General features: G+C 45.3%; 1 protein-coding gene across 1 annotated transcript; it reads left to right on the top strand.

Moving 5' to 3' along the window:
• The first annotated feature begins 3,011 nt into the window (after window positions 1–3,011).
• Window positions 3,012–13,879, top strand: LOC132775580 (lysozyme C, milk isozyme-like). Its single transcript, XM_067468411.1, has 4 exons — window positions 3,012–3,156; window positions 7,602–7,763; window positions 9,637–9,715; window positions 13,561–13,879. The coding sequence occupies exons 1-4, from the start codon at window positions 3,012–3,014 to the stop codon at window positions 13,646–13,648; spliced, it is 474 nt and encodes a 157-aa protein (XP_067324512.1). The 3' UTR covers window positions 13,649–13,879.
• The last annotated feature ends 3,534 nt before the right edge of the window (window positions 13,880–17,413 follow it).

Here is a 17,413-nt window from a genome sequence, read left to right as displayed (position 1 = left end):
TGATTGATCACAAAAACAATATGCTCGGGGAGTATGGACAATGTATGATGGGATTTGCAGTACCTTCAACCGATTCAGCTCAGACTTCAACAGACCACTGAGACCCTCACAAATTATAGACCCGGAACAAACTTGGCACACAGCACCCCAATGAGCAACAGAAAATACTGGAGGGGGTTGGGAGGAATAGATAATGATTTTAGGGAGATGTAGTTCACCTACATATGGAGAGTACGTGTGAAAAAGATCTTGGAGTCCTCGTGGACAGGAAGTTAAACATGAGCCAACAATGTGATGTGGCGGCAAAAAAAGCCAATGGGATTTTGGCCTGCATCAATAGGAGCCTAGTGTCTAGATCTAAGGAAGTAATGCTACCCCTCTATTCTGCTTTGGTTAGACCACATCTGGAATATTGTGTCCAATTCTGGGCACCACAATTCAAGAGAGATATTGACAAGCTGGAATGTGTCCAGAGGAGGGCCACTCAAATGATCAAGGGTCTGGAGAACAAGCCCTATGAGGAGCGGCTTAGGGAACTGGACATGTTCAGCCTGAAGAAGAGAAGGCTGAGAGGAGATATGATAGCCATGTATAAATATGTGAGAGGAAGCCACAGGGAGGAGGGAGCAAGCTTGTTTTCTGCTTCCTTGGAGACCAGGACGCGGAACAATGGCTTCAAACTACAAGAGAGGAGATTCCATCTGAACATTAGGAAGAACTTCCTGACTGAGAGCCGTTCAGCAGTGGAACTCTCTGCCCCGGAGTGTGGTGGAGGCTCCTTCTTTGGAAGCTTTTAAACAGGGGCTGGATGGCCATTTGTCAGGGGTGATTTGAATGCAATATTCCTGCTTCTTGGCAGAATGGGGTTGGACTGGATGGCCCATGAGGTCTCTTCCAACTCTTTGATTCTATGATTCTATGAGAGCACTGTGAACCCAAACGACAGTGCATTTGGACCAAACTTGGTACAAATACTCAATATGCCCAAATATGAACACTGGTGGAGTTTGGGGAAAACAGATCTTGACATGTGGGAGTTGCAGTTGCTGGGATGTATAGTTCCCCTGCCATCAAAGAGCATTCTGAACTCCAACAACAATGGAATTGGACCAAACTTGGCACACAGAACTCCCATTACCAACAGAAAATACTGGAGAGGTTTGGGGAAAATAGACCTTGGCATTTGGGAGCTACTGGGATGTATAGCTCCCCTGCCATCAAGGACCATTCTGATCTCCAGCATAAATAGCAAGGGCCGGGCAGAAAGGCTGCCCGCACGATCTTGCAATTTGCGCAGCCCTCTGCCTGGGCCCCAGGGGCTGACCAGGAGTGCTAGCTTTTTGTCTGTTACAGGGGGTCAGCAGCCATTTGGGGGGGGGGGCGGAGCCAACCAAGGTAGCTTCGCGACCCCCCGAAAATGGCCCAATGACCCCTCTGGGGGTCACGACCCCGAAGTTGAAAACGGCTGCTCTAATCTGTCAAGATCCCTTTGAGTCCTGCTCCTGTCCTCTGGAGTCTTGGCTTTCCCTCCCAATTTGGTGTCGTCTGCAAACTTGATGATCCTGCCTTCTAGCCCTTCATCTAAGTCATGAATGAAGATCCTGAACAGGACCGGGCCCAGAACAGATCCCTGCGGATGGCACTCCGCTCATCGTCACTTCTTTCCAGGATGAAGAGGAGGAAGCCTTGGGGAGAATCTATCCTGAGCTGCGACAATTTGAAGACCTTTTTACCTTTTTGACTTAAATAAATTGCTTTGCTTATTAAAGAACATTGGTGTGTTTACGGGTTCAAAGGCGCCCATCCCATCCCTGTTGCACAACACTCTGATAAGTCATTAATAAAGATGTTGAACAGGACCAGGACCAGGACGGAACCCTGCGGCACTCCACTCGTCACTTCTTTCCAGGATGAAGAGGAAGCATTAGTGAGCACCCTCTGGGTTCGTCCATTTAACCAATTACAGATCCACCTCACCGTAGTTTTGCCTCGCCCACATTGGACTAGTTTCCTTGCCAGAAGGTCATTGTTTGGTTTTCAGTTCTATGAACAGTCCATTAGAAAATGCAACACTCTGATATGGCCTTCAATCTGTTTTTATGTCTCACATAGAATCCTAGAATCCTAGAGTTGGGAGAGACCTGGTGGGCCATCATCCAGTCCAACCCCATTCTGCCAAGAAGCAGGAATATTGCATTCAAATCACCCCTGGCAGATGGCCATCCAACCTCTGTTAAAAAGCTTCCAAAGAAGAAGCCTCCACCACACTCCGGGGCAGAGAGTTCCACTGCTGAACAGCTCTCACAGTCAGGAAGTTCTTCCTCGTGTTCAGATGGAATCTCCTCTCTTGTAGTTTGAAGCCATTGTTCCGCACCCTAGTCTCCAGGGAAGCAGAAAACCAGCTTGCTCCCTCCTCCTCCCTGTGGCTTCCTCTCACATAGTTATACAAGGCCCTCATCATGTCTCCTCTCAGCCTTCTCTTCTTCAGGCTAAACATGCCCAGCTCCTTTAGCCGCTCCTCATAGGGCTTGTTCTCCAGACCCCTGATCATTTGAGTTGCCCTCCTCTGGACACATTCCAGTTTGTCAATATCTCTCTTGAATTGTGTTGCCCAGAATTGGACACAATATTCCATGTGTGGTCTAACCTAAGCGGAATAGAGCATGGGGAGCATGACTTCCCTAGATCTAGACACTATGCTCCTATTGATGCAGGCCAAAATCCCATTGGCTTTTTTTGGCCACCACAAAAAAAGGCCAGTTTTCACCTGGCCTTCTGAAAACTTGGCACACCTGTCTCCAAACCCACGGTCCTTGCAGAAGCTGAAATTACATGATGTAGTTATGCAGAGCAGGAAGCGGGGCGCTGGCCCTTATCTGGCTCTTGCCATCTTCCAAGGCAGCCCACGTTGGCCTTACTCCTCCTCCATTCTCTGCTTGCTCGTTCATTCTTTGCCGTGAGTCTCTGGAGAGAGCTCTCCGTCAGCCAAAGATATTCGAGGCCTCTTTGCGATGCCTGCTTTGAGACTGACAGCTCCTTTTTTGATCTTCCTGCTCATCGCGCCTGGCGAAACCAAGATCTTTTCACGATGTCGCCTCGTTAGTATCCTTACCGATGCCGTCCCAGAGAATTATGCGGGATACACTATCAATGACTGTGAGTTTGAAAGTAACCCTTCTATTTGACTTTGCTCCATCCAACCTTTCCATTTCAGGTCCTGAGTTCCAAATATGTTCTCTCTCCACAGAAAAAGAAGTAGTACTTAATCAAGGGTGAGCTATCGGGGTCAAAAAAGCCGCGCACAGATTTAGAAACTAGTCCAAAGTGGGCGAGGCAAAACTACGGTGAGGTGGATCTGGAATTGGTTAAGTGGACGAACCCAGAGGGTGATTCTCCTCAAGGCTTCCTCCTCTTCATCCTGTAAAGAAGTGACAAGTGGAGTGCCATCAGCAGGGTTCCCTCCTGGTCCCGGTCCTCTCCAGGATCTTCATTCATGACTTAGACTAAGGGTTAGAAGTCAGGATCATCACGTTTGCAGAAGGGACCAAATGGGGAGGGAGAGCCAAAACTCCGGAAGACAGGAGCAGGATTCAAAACGATCTTGACAGATCAGAGAGATGATGGGCCAAAACTAACAAAATGAAGTTCAACAGGGACAAATGCAAGAGACTCCACTTTGGCAGGAAAAACGAAATGCAAAGAGACAGAATGAGGGGCAAAGGGAGGCATCAACACTGACAAAGAGACAACAAGAAATACTGTTTACCCACAAGCATCAAGAAATCACATATATTAGAAACCAACACTTTCTCATTACTTTATTTTCTAGATCCCCAGACTGGACCACAGCAACGTGTGGCAGGGGACGGCTAGTAATCTATAACATAACTCAAAAACCACTGGATGAATTGACACCAAAGTTGGACACAAGACACCTCTCAGGCCAACAAGTGACCACCAGTCACAAAAACATTGACAAACACAGCAGAAGGGACTTAAAAAGCCAAAAAACAAAAAATACATTACAATTCAAGTGCAAAACCACATATGTAAACAAACACATACATACTAGGGCTGGGCGGTTTCGTTTCGTTAATTCATAATTCGTTAATAATTCGTTAATTTTTTAAATTACAAAACGATAACAAACCATTCTGGAGCAATTTTTTAAAAAAACGAATTTTTAAACACATTTTGTAAATGCTTCATATTTCGTTATTGTATTCGTTTCGTTATTGTTCTGTGGTCGTTTCGTTATTATTTCCGCATGTCTGGGGCAAGTTTTTTGTTTAATTAGTGAAAAAAAATTATAATATCACACCAACAGTCAACAACAGAGGGAGAGGGAAGCTTCAGAAGTTTTTGGAGGTTTTTTAGCGTATTTCGCGGTCGCGTCCGCCCTTAACGAATCGATTCGTTATTGTTTCGGAAATCGATTCGTTAATGTTTTGTATTTTTTTTCACATTTACGAAATTTCGTAAATATCGAACTTTTAAAAAGGAAAATTTTGTAATTATTTTAAATAACGAAACGCAAAACCCCCCAAAAAACTAATCGATTTTAGAAACAAATTTTTCCGTTGTTACCCAGGCCTAATACATACACGTATCCACAAATATATACAGAAATATATACACACATATATGCACACACAAAACACATACAGTAAGGAAGGAGAGAAGGACAGAGAGAAAGAGGGAAAGAAAGAAAGGTAAAGAAGGAAGGAAGGAGAGAAGGAAATAAAAAAAGTGAAAGAGGAAAGGAAGGAGAGAAGAAACGAAAGAGAGAAAGAGGGAGGGAAGGAAGGAAAGAGACAAGGAAGGATGGAACCAAAGAGCAAAGGAATTGAGAAAAGAAACAGAGAAGGAAGGAAGAAGAAGGGAAAAAAAGAGGGAAGGAAAGAGGAAGCGAGGGAGGGAGGGGGAAGTAAGGAAGGAGAGAAGGACAGAAAGAAAGAGGGAAAGGAAAGAAAAAAAGGCAAAGAAGGAAGGAGAGAAGGAAATAAAGCGAAAGGGGGAAGGAAGGTGAGAAGAAACAAAAGAGAGAAAAAGGGAAGGAAGGAAGGAAAGAGACAAGGAAGGATGGAATGAAATAGCAAAGGAAGCGAGAAAAGAAACAGGTAGAGAAGGAAGAAAGAAGAAGGGAAAAAAGAAGGAAGGAAGGAAGGAAGGAAGGAAGGAAAGAGGGAGGGAGGGGGGAGTAAGGAAAGAGAGAAGGACAGAGAGAAAGAGGGAAAGGAAAGAAAAAAAAGGTAAAGAAGGAAGGAGAGAAGGAAATAAAGTGAAAGGGGGAAGGAAGGAGAGAAGAAACAAAAGAGAGAAAAAGGGAGGGAAGGAAGGAAGGAAAGAGACAAGGAAGGATGGAACGAAATAGCAAAGGAAGCGAGAAAAGAAACAGGTAGAGAAGGAAGAAAGAAGAAAGGAAAAAAGAAGGAAGGAAGGAAGGAAGGAAGGAAAGAGGGAGGGAGGGAGGGAGGGAGGGGGAAGTAAGGAAAGAGAGAAGGACAGAGAGAAAGAGGGAAAGAAGGAAAGAAAAAAAAGGTAAAGAAGGAAGGAGAGAAGGAAATAAAGTGAAAGGGGGAAGGAAGGAGAGAAGAAACAAAAGAGAGAAAAAGGGAGGGAAGGAAGGAAGGAAAGAGACAAGGAAGGATGGAACGAAATAGCAAAGGAAGCGAGAAAAGAAACAGGTAGAGAAGGAAGAAAGAAGAAAGGAAAAAAGAAGGAAGGAAGGAAGGAAGGAAGGAAAGAGGGAGGGAGGGAGGGAGGGAGGGGGAAGTAAGGAAAGAGAGAAGGACAGAGAGAAAGAGGGAAAGAAGGAAAGAAAAAAAAGGTAAAGAAGGAAGGAGAGAAGGAAATAAAGTGAAAGGGGGAAGGAAGGAGAGAAGAAACAAAAGAGAGAAAAAGGGAGGGAAGGAAGGAAAGAGACAAGAAAGGATGGAACCAAAGAGAAAAGGAAGCGAGAAAAGAAACAGGTAGATAGGAAGAAAGAAGAAGGGAAAAAAAGAGGGAAGGAAAGAAGGAAGGAAGGAAGGAAGGAGGGAAATAAAGAAGGAAAGAAAGAAGGAGGAAAGTCTGGCCACTAGGCCTGTCGATTTTAGTTCGTTAATTCGTTTTTCGGAATTTATTCGTTATTTTTAGCATATCCGACGCGATTTCAAAACATTTTTTCAAACCCGGAAGGGTTTAAAAATATCGAAACAGCAGCCCCATTTTTTTTACGAGCTTCAGCTCGTCTCGTTAATGGGATGGAGGCTGCTGAGTGCTGCTGGTGCCTGCCCTTTCCCTTTCCCTGCTTCACCTACGGAAAGCCTGAAGGGACATACTTTCTTCCTCAAAAAAAAATACGTATTGACTATTGAATACTTGCTTGGTCTGTGAAGCTTGGTTGGCAGGTTGAGGGCGGCGTGTGTGGGGAGGGAAACTGATGGTCAAGGCGAAGGCAGGGGAGAAGGGCGCGCGCGAAAGGGAGGGAGATGTGATTGGCCGGCGGGGCAGATGATTGACAGAAACAGGAGAAGGTCGTTGCAGCCAAGCGAAGAGAGAGAGAGGAGGGCGCCCTCCTCCTCCTCCTCCCCCTCCAGCTGGGAAGAGAGCAAGCGAAGAGAGAGAGAGAGGAGGGCGCAGCAGCCCGAGCCGATCGGATGGCGCGCGCTCCTGCGCCCTCCTCTCTCTCTCTCTTCGCTTGCTCTCTTCCCAGCTGGAGGGGGGGGGGAGGAGGAGGGCGCCCTCCTCTCTCTCTCTTCGCTTGGCTGCAACGACCTTCTCCTGTTTCTGTCAATCATCTGCCCCGCCAGCCAATCACATCTCCCTCCCTTTCGCGCGCGCCCTTCTCCCCTGCCTTCGCCTTGACCATCAGTTTCCCTCCCCACACACGCCTCAACCTGCCAACCAAGCTTCACAGACCAAGCAAGTATTCAAATACGTATTTTTTTTTTGAGGAAGAAAGTATGTCCCTTCAGGCTTTCCGTAGGTGAAGCAGGGAAAGGGATTGCTCACGCCGTAGAGCAGTAAAGATGGCGGCGCCCAGGAGAGCAAAGTGATAGCGTTCTGGAGGGGGATCTTTTGGCCAAGCAGGTAGGTGGCTCCTCATAGTTACTCAGGCTATTTATTATAATAATAAATAATAAAGGTGGGAAAGAGAGAGAGAAATATGTTTACTAGGCCTGTTTGATCAAGAAAAAAATTGTTTCTAAAATGTTTTGTAAATATTTACGAAATTTCGTAAATAACAAAACATTTTTTTGGAAAGTTTTGTAAATATTTTAAATATCGAAACAAAAAAACACCCCAATTACGAATTGATTTTAGAAACAAATTTTTTCTTGATCAAACAGGCCTACTGGCCACAGCAACGTGTGGCGGGTACAGCTAATAATAATAATAGTAATAGTAATAATAATAATAATAATAATACACTTGGGAAGTGTCCGATGTGGGATCCAATACAACAGCCAACAGAGTGTCTGCTGTGGACTCACCTTGTGTTTCAAATAATAATAATAATAATAATAATGTTGAAAGAAACTTGGGGCCATTAATGTACCATTTTGAGTCTGCAGTCTCCCTTTGCTAAAGTCCTCTTCTTCTTTGTTTTGCTTCAGGGATCTGCCTGGCCCACGCTGCAAGCTATTACGATTCGGGGAGAATCTCGAAACAGGAATTGAGCAGCGGACGGAACTATGGGCTATTCCAGTTCAATAACATGGAGCATTGCTCCGATGGATGCCGTAGCTCCCTGAATATCTGCCGCGCTGATTGCATAGGTAAAGTCACCTCTCTTCTTGGGCAGAACCGAGGGGGGGGGGGCAACAAAGGGCGTAGCTATCTACACCACCTGTGTCAAAACTCAAGGCCTACTATAAAGTGTAGGAAGACATTTATTTAGGAAATAAAAATAATAATAAATCCCAAACACACAGCAAAACACCACTTGTATTGGAACGAGGCTTCTGCGTTCACAAGCCCCAAAACTCAAAAGCTGGCATTTTCTTCCTGGCCAACAAAACCCTTTTTGAAAGCGCACTGGCAAACACCAACTTAGCAGTGCTGATAATCCCTTGTCTTACTTGAGGTAGTTTGTGAAAGCGTGTGATTGTATTAGCCCTCAGGCTTGAGTTACTGAGGTACCCTTTAATTTATAACTTTAAAACCTATGCTGCCGCCATTAAGTTCTTGAACCCTGCTTAAAGCTGCTTTTAAGCACAGAGGCACACTTGAGTCAGATGTGATGAACAATGAACATTAAAGTTTATTTACAAGAACAGGAACAATGCAGGTACTAAGATTTGTTACTGTTACTGAGATTTGTCTCGAAAGCATAATGTTTACATAAACAGTTCTAACTTTGTTGCACACGAATACCTACAGGACAGTTTCTCTGACAGTTATTCTTCAGCAGCCCAGATAGTCCCAACCTGGATCTATCTCACTACTTCCCAGCTATCCTCCCAATAGCTGTAAACCATTCACTAGCTAACCCAGCTAGAGAATTTGGCCAATCTCAGGCCTTTTCTACTAACCCTCTACACCACTAATCTTCAAAGGCCCTCACTCCTCAACACCCAATCCCCTGACAGGGATTTAAAAACCTCTCTTTAAAGACAACTTTTTTCCTCTTGCCAAGTTAGGCTCTGCCCACTCTAACTTAGCCAATCACATTCCTCTTTCATTTCCCTCCAAAAGGCTGGTCTTACTAAATATGGCCCCTCCCGGAAATGAGTGACCAATATGGATTCCCCCAGCACCTCTTCTTAAGATGGCTGCCGACTCCTTGGGCCTACTATTTTCCAAGGCTTCTCTAAGCCTGACTGATAGTAGATTCACTACACCCGCCATGTCATTTTCAGTGTTCCTCCGCCACCTAGATCCCTCATCATTATAGAATCATAGACCTCTGACCTGATCTGGAGGTCAGCTGTGACCAGCAGTGCTGCAGAATTTGAGGAGGCACGAGTGGAGGGTGAAAAAGAGAAACGTGCCAAGAGGAAGGCGCGTCAAGCCAACCCCGTCCGAGACCGCCTTCCACCTGGAAACCAATGCCCTCACTGCGGAAGAAGATGCAGAGCAAGAATAGGGCTCCACAGCCACATACGGACCCACAAGAATATTGGAAGACAATCATCCTCGGAAAGCAAGGGATCGCCTAAGTAAGAATCATAGAATAATAGAGTTGGCAGAAATGTGCCTCTACAGGCATTATCTTGGCCTTCTTCATTTTTACCCCGCCCATATCAGTCCAAAGGCGACTCAGGTCTTCCAATGCAACTCCATAGGCATTGACTGCATTGGAAGGTAGAGTTGCTGGCTAAGTCTTCCAATGCTACTCCAAAGGCATTGGCAAATTTTCCTATGCAACTCAAACAAACAAAATGGAAGATCTTGTAAAACTGCAGAACAAACACCTTTCATTTCCTATAGAGCATTTCAATTCTGATATGTAAAGACAAAGAAACAATAAGAGAACGCTGCATGGCTTCACTGGGAGGAAGGACCTAATCACAAAGGGAATGTCTTTCTCTGACTCTAGATTGAACCAGAGAGTACTCAATTACCTTTAGAATAGAGGTAATTGAGTCATGGGAGTTTTTGGCATCCTCCAGTCATAGTACCCGCATTTCTCATTTCTCTTGTTGACAGACTTCATAGACGATGACTTGACTGACGATATCCAGTGTGTAATGAAAATAATCGCAGCTGACAACGGGTTTGGGGAATGGTAAGTGCGTCCATTGGGCGGCGTCCACACCGTAGGATTAATTCAATCTGATTTATTTATTGTGTCAGTCTGGTTGATGCAATATGATACCACTTAAACTGTGGTTACGACTCGATGCGATGGAGTCCTGGGAGCTGTAGTTTGGGGAGGCTCCTGCGCTCTGTAGCAGAGGTGACCTTGTGAAACTACAGCTCCCAGGATGCTATTTGCATTAATTCCGCAATGTAGGTGCACCTTCCGTTTGCTAGATTCGGCAGCAGCTATGTCATTCAAAGTACAAGCTAAATGTAAAGGAGGGAGGATCCCCCCAAAATAATCTAACACCAAATCTCAATGTATATCACGCCGCTGGACACCAATATAAAGGATCAAACGATATACTATAATATCAATATCTCCACAGGCACCAATTATAGAGAAGTGCAAAGTTATATCTTGTAAATCACGCCACTTGCCATCAGTATAACGAAGTGTGTAGTTATCTAACACCAAGTATCTCACCAGTATAAAGTATATACTATAATATATTCCACAGCTGAACACCACTGTAAAGGATTATATGTAATATCACACTACTGGACAATAGTATGGTAGCGATATGATGTTAGAGGTGTGTAATGGTAGAGTGAACACTGTTTCAGTCTTCTTTTGGTTTAATGCTGCCACCAACCCAAGATGTCTTAGGTTTTTAAAAATGCCGCTCTGAGGTAAAACTCTTCCGTTTTCTGCCACCACTGCCCTCCCTTTAACTCCAAACAGATGATTGTCAGGGTTAGAGTTCTTTTTGAGATATCAGGATGATGAACTGACTGGAAAATTTACTCAAGGATTACTGATAGAATGAGTAATGATAGAGGCTTCTTAAAAGTCAAGCAGAGAAAAGGTTTATTAATAAAAAAACAGACAACTGACTTCTTTTGAGAGGCACAAACACTTGACTTGTTACTATAGCACAATATCTTAATGGTTGCTTAGAAAAGTGTTTCTTGACTTGGTTACAAACAGAGCTACCATACAGATATAGCTACTGGTTACAAAAAAATCCCTCTACTTCAGCGAAATAGCAATGAGATCTTGACTAACCTATCCCAAGCTGTCTTCTGAGTAATTAGCTAACTCTCCCCAGAGTCCTTACAGCTAACTTACTCAAACTAGAGAGCAAATCCCTTGTATTATCTCACACAAGTAATCAGGATGCTGCCTGACCTTTTTTGTCAGCTATTCAACCCTGCCTGACATACACACTCTCTCTCTCAGAAATACCCAGTCTCAAAAACCACTTCTTCGCCCTCCAGTTCCCAAATCTCTTCCTCTCTCTCAAGCTCAGAAGCTGAAATCTCTTTCCCTCCCAAGACTTGGCTCCTGCTCTAGCCAATCCCAGGAGACCTCCAACTCCTCCCATCTTCTTTCTATCCTCCCTCAAGATGGCTGTTTTACTGGCAGACCCTCTCAAAATGGAGGTTTGTCCTACTGTCTTCCCAGGCTTCTATTCTGGCCTATAAGGTAAGAATCATCACACTAAGCATCCCTTTTCTGTAATTTCAAACTACACTGAAATCCGAACAATACCAGATGGCTTGTTTGTGTACCAGATGACTGTTGTGTTGTCTGTGCGAATCTAAACCACACGGCCCTGAAGGGAGCGCTCGAACGCTCGAAGCGCTTTCTGGACAGCAAATCAGCCTGTTTCCCCAATCGGTAACCCTCTGACCTGGCAGATGTACTGGCAGCATAGGCAGTGCCTCCGTGGTGGAGAGTCAACATAGCCATATGGGCCTGGGCTATGATCCCACCAAGAGCCACGAGATGGTGGGATCATAGATGGTGGGAGTTCCTGTTGGAACATGGAACTCCTTGAGCACCATGTGGTCCTGGAAGCAGAGGACTGGCAAGAGGAAGATCTGTGCCAACCATGTTGTTCCCTTGGCAATGGGGCCACTGACCATCACGAAGTTTGACCATGAACCATCACGAAGTTTAAGATCTTCAGGAGAGGCCCTGCTCTTGAGCCCACCACTATCAGTTGATGGGGACGAGAGACAGGGCCTTCTCAGCAGTGGCCCCTCACCTATGGAACACCCTCCCTAGAGATATCAGATTGGCCACCTCCCTCTTGTCTTTTGGAAGGAAAATCAAGACCTGGTGATGGGACCAAGCGTTGGATCAGTGAGCAGCAAGTGGAAGAAGACCGCACGACTTATGGCAATGAATTGACCCGGACTGGTTTTTTGGATTTCGATTTTAATGAATGTAGAATCATAGAATCAAAGAGTTGGAAGAGACCTCCTGGGCCATCATCCAGTCCAACCCCATTCTGCCAAGAAGCAGGAATATTGCATTCAAATCACCCCTGACAAATGGCCATCCAGCCTCTGTTTCAAAGCTTCCAAAGAAAGAGCCTCCACCACACTCCGGGGCAGAGAGTTCCACTGCTGAACGGCTCTCACAGTCAGGAAGTTCTTCCTCATGTTCAGATGGAATCTCCTCTCTTGTAGTTTGAAGCCATTGTTCCCTTGCGTCCTAGTCTCCAGGGAAGCAGAAAACAAGCTTGCTCCCTCCTCCTCCCTGTGGCTTCCTCTCACATATTTATACATGGCTATCATGCCTCCTCTCAGCCTTCTCTTCTTCAGGCTAAACATGCCCAGCTCCTTAAGCCGCTCCTCATAGGGCTTGTTTTCCAGACCCTTGATCATTTTAGTCACCCTCCTCTAGACACATTCCAGCTTGTCAATATCTCTCTTGAATTGTGGTGCCCAGAATTGGACATAATATTCCAGGTGTGGTCTAACCAAGGCAAGGCGAGCGTGACTTCCCTAGATCTAGACACTATGCTCCTCTTGATGCAGGCCAAAATCCCATTGGCTTTTTTTGCTGCCACATCACATTCCTGGCTCATGTTTAACTTGTTGTCCATGAGGACTCCAAGATCTTTTTCACACGTACTGCTCTTGAGCCAGGCGTCCCCCATTCTGTCTCTTTGCATTTTGTTTTTCCTGCCAGAGTGGAGTCTCTTGCATTTGTCCCTGTTGAACTTCATTTTGTTACTTTTGGCCATTCATCTCTCTAATCTGTCAAGATCGTTTTGAATTCTGCTCCTGTCCTCTGAAGTCTTGGCTCTCCCTCCCAATTTGGTGTCGTCTGCAAACTTGATGATCCTGCCTTCTAGCCCTTCATCTAAGTCATTAATACAGATGTTGAACAGGACCGGGCCCAGGACGGAACCCTGCGGATGGCACTCCACTCGTCACTTCTTTCCAGGATGAAAAGGAAGCCTTGGGGAGAATCACCCTCTGTGTTCGTCCATTTAACCAATTCCAGATCCACCTCACCGTAGTTTTGCCTAGCCCACATTGGACTAGTTTCCCTGCCAGAAGGTCATGGGGGACCTTGTCAAAGAAGGCCTTCCTGAAATCCAGGTACGCTACATCCACGGCATTCCCCGCATCTACCCAGCTTGTAACTCTATCGAAGAAAGAGATCAGATGAGTCTGGCATGACTTGTTTTTGATAAATCCATGTTGACTATTAGAGATGATGACCGCATTTGTTTCTAAGTGTTTGCTGACCACTTCCTTAACAATCTTTTCCACATTCCCCGGCAATGTGTCTTAATTGTTTTAATTGTTTTAATATTTAATATTTTGATGGTACTGTGGTTGTTTTATGTGATGCTAGCATCGTATGACGCTTTGGTTAGGCTGCCCTGAGTTCCCCTTCTGGGGAAGAAGGGCGGGGTATAAATATAGGAAATGATGGCCAAAGAGAGCTAGAACCTCCCTCTTTTTCTTACCAAATACAATGGTTGGCCTAATAGATTCCTTCCTGTCCTCTTCTGTATCCCTTAGGAAAGTATATAACTGGAACTGCAAAGGGAAAGACCTCACAAGGTGGACCAAAGGCTGCTCCGTCACGGGTCCGTGGGACAAGTGGTAAACAACAGTCCTTTCTCCGGATTCTCTGCATTGATGAAGAGCGACCCCAACCCTTGATGGAGAATTGCGCTTTCCTGCTCTGCAATGGGGAACCCACGTCTCGTGCTCAGAGTCCATCATGAATGCTGTTTGGCACCACTTTAACTGCCCTGACTCAATGCTTAGGGACCCTGTGAGTTGTAGTTTGACAACGTCTTTAATTATTCTCTGACAAAGCTTTCAATCGCACGGAGTCATGGCTGTTAATAAAGTGCATTCATTCTACATTTGTTTTGATTTCATCCAATAAAACACAATTAAATCGCTGCCAACAATCAAAGCTTAAAAATGTATTGTCGAAGGCTTTCATGGCTGGAATCACTTGGTTGTTGTAGGTTTTTCCGGGCTATATGGCCATGGTCTAGAGGCATTTTCTCCTGACGTTTCGCCTGCATCTATGGCAAGCATCCTCAGAGGTAGTGAGGTCTGTTGGAACTAGGAAAAAGGGTTTATATATCTGTGGAATGACCAGGGTGGGACAAAGGACACTTGTCTGCTGGAGCTAGGTGTGAATGTTTCAAGTGACCACCTTGATTAGCATATAATGGCCTAACAGTGCCTAGAGCAAACTTTTGTTGAGGTGATTAGATGTCCTCAACAGGGCTCTCCAGGCCAATGGAAACTCCACCTCAGACATCAGAAGAGCTTTGGGTTGTTGTAGGTTTTTTTCAGGCTATATGGCTATGTTCTAGAGGCATTCTCTCCTGACGTTTCGCCTGCATCTATGGCAAGCATCCTCAGAGGTAGTGAGGTCTGTTGGAACTAGGAAAAAGGGTTTATATATCTGTGGAATGACCAGGGTGGGACAAAGGACACTTGTCTGCTGGAGCTAGGTGTGAATGTTTCAACTGACCACCTTGATTAGCATTTGATGGCCTGGCAGTGCCTGGAGCAATCTTTTGTTGAGAGGTGATTAGATGTCCTTGTTTGTTTCCTCTCTGTTGTTGTGCTGTTCTAATTTTAGAGTTTTTTTTTAATACTGGGAGCCAGATTTTGTTCATTTTCATGGTTTCCTCCTTTCTGTTGAAATTGTCCACATGCTTGTGGATTTCAATGGCTTCTCTGTGTAGCCTGACATGGTGGTTGTGAGAGTGGGCCAGCATTTCTGGATATGGGACCAGGCCTTTGGGTAATTTGCAGACTGACAAGGACAATGACGACTAGAGCTTTGGAAAGGATTGTGATAATGCTGAATGGACTTACGGATTACAGAACTCAGCGAAAGGTTGGCCACCAGACTGGACTCTTGTCTGCTGGAGCTAGGTGTGAATGTTTCAACTGACCACCTTGATTAGCATATAATGGCCTGACAGTGCCTAGAGCAAACTTTTGTTGAGATATGATTAGATGTCCTCAACAGGGCTCTCCAGGCCAATGGAGACTCCACCTCAGACATCAGAAGAGCTGCAAGACCAAGAACAAGCCACGAGAGTAAAGATGAAGATCCACCCAGAGGAAAAGTGTTCCTGCCATACATCAAGGGAACCACTGACCGCAGAGGGAAGCTGATGAGGGAACTGCATCAATAGGAGCATAGTATCTAGATCTAAGGAAGTAATGCTACCCCTCTATTCTGCTTTGGTTAGACCACATCTGGAATATTGTGTCCAATTCTGGGCACCACAATTCAAGAGAGATATTGACAAGCTGGAATGTGTCCAGAGGAGGGCGACTAAAATGATCAAGGGTCTGGAGAACAAGCCCTATGAGGAGCGGCTTAGGGAACTGGGCATGTTTAGCCTGAAGAAGAGAAGGCTGAGAGGAGATATGATAGCCATGTATAAATATGTGAGAGGAAGCCACAGGGAGGAGGGAGCAAGCTTGTTTTCAGCTTCCTTGGAGACTAGGACGCAATGGAACAATGGCTTCAAACTACAAGAGAGGAGATTCCACCTGAACATGAGGAAGAACTTCCTGACTGCGAGAGCCGTTCAGCAGTGGAACTCTCTGCCCCGGAGTGTGGTGGAGGCTCCTTCTTTGGAAGCTTTTAAGCAGAGGCTGGATGGCCATTTGTCAGGGGTGATTTGAATGCAATATTCCTGCTTCTTGGCAGAATGGGGTTGGACTGGATGGCCCAGGAGGTCTCTTCCAACTCTTTGATTCTATGATTCTATGAACACAACATACAAACTATCTCCAGACCCACCAAGAAAATCCAACCAATGCTCCGTTCAGCAATAGACAAGAGGGATCCTCTCACCTCTGCAGGAGTCTACCATTGTATACCATGCAGCTGTGGACAAGTCTCCATAGGGACCACCAAACGCAGAAGCATTGCCTAACACACGCATCAAGGAACATGAAAGGCACTGCAGACTACTTCAACCAGAGAAATCAGCCATAGCAGAGCACCTGATGAACCAACCTGGACACAGAATTGCTGGACCACTCTCGCAACCACCATGTCAGGCTACACAGAGAAGCCATTGAGATCCCCAAGCATATGGACAATTTCAACAGAAAGGAGGAGACTATGAAAATTAACAAAATCTGGCTACCAGTATTAAAAAACTCTAAAATTACAACAGCAAAACAGAGAGGAAACAAACAAGGACATCTAATCACCTCTCAACAAAAGATTCCCCCAGGCTCAGCCAGGCCAATATATGCTAATCAAGGTGGTCAGTTGAAACATTCACACCTAGCTCCAGCAGACAAGAGTCCTTTGTCCCACCCTGGTCATCATTCCACAGATATATAAACCCTTTTCCTAATTCCAACAGACCTCACTATCTCTGAGGATGCTTGCCATAGATGCAGGCGAAACGTCAGGAGAGAATGCCTCTAGAACATAGCCATATAGCCCGAAAAAACCTACAACAACCCAAAGCTATAAAACACGGCAGCAACCAATGTAAATTAAACTGTAGGGAGAAAAGATTGAAACTTTCACCAATCAGAACAGTATCTATTATTTTGAATTTCCGTAAAATACTGATTTAAGATTCAGTTGCGACATCCTCCTTTGAATAAACGAAGCACTAATGGCAACCTCTGACCCTGCCCTCAACTCTGTGCATCTCAACTGGGAAACACTGGAGCCGGAACATTATCACAAACCAGCATATGAACAAGACACTACGTAAGACACAAAGAGCAGGAAAGATTCTGGAGCAGATCATGAAAGAGGCACTCTGCCACCTGGTAGATGCAGGGAATGCTGTTTTATTTACTGTGTTTGTATACTGCTTTTCTCAGCCTTTCGTCGACTCAAGGCGGTTTACAGGCAACGAGTAATATACATAGAATCATAGAATCATAGAATCAAAGAGTTGGAAGAGACCTCATGGGCCATCCAGTCCAACCCCCTTCTGCCAAGAAGCAGGAATACCTCATTCAAATCACCCCTGACAGATGGCCATCCAGCCTCTGCTTAAAAGCTTCCAAAGAAGAAGCCTCCACCACACTCCGGGGCAGAGAGTTCCACTGCTGAACGGCTCTCACAGTCAGGAAGTTCTTCCTAATGTTCAGATGGAATCTCCTCTCTTGTAGTTGAAGCCATTGTTCCATTGCGTCCTAGTCTCCAAGGAAGCAGAAAACAAGCTTGCTCCCTCCTCCTCCCTGTGGCTTCCTCTCACATATTTATACATGGCTATCATATCTCCTCTCAGCCTTCTCTTCTTCAGGCTAAACATGCCCAGTTCCCTAAGCCGCTCCTCATAGGGCTTGTTCTCCAGACCCTTGATCATTTTAGTCGCCCTCCTCTGGACACATTCCAGCTTGTCAA

The sequence above is a fragment of the Anolis sagrei genome, chromosome 5 (genome assembly GCF_037176765.1).
Source record: "Anolis sagrei isolate rAnoSag1 chromosome 5, rAnoSag1.mat, whole genome shotgun sequence".
NCBI classification, from domain to species: Eukaryota; Metazoa; Chordata; class Lepidosauria; order Squamata; family Dactyloidae; genus Anolis; species Anolis sagrei.
The sequence above is the reverse complement of the archived record's forward strand: the minus strand, read 5'-3'. Positions and strand labels throughout refer to the sequence as shown.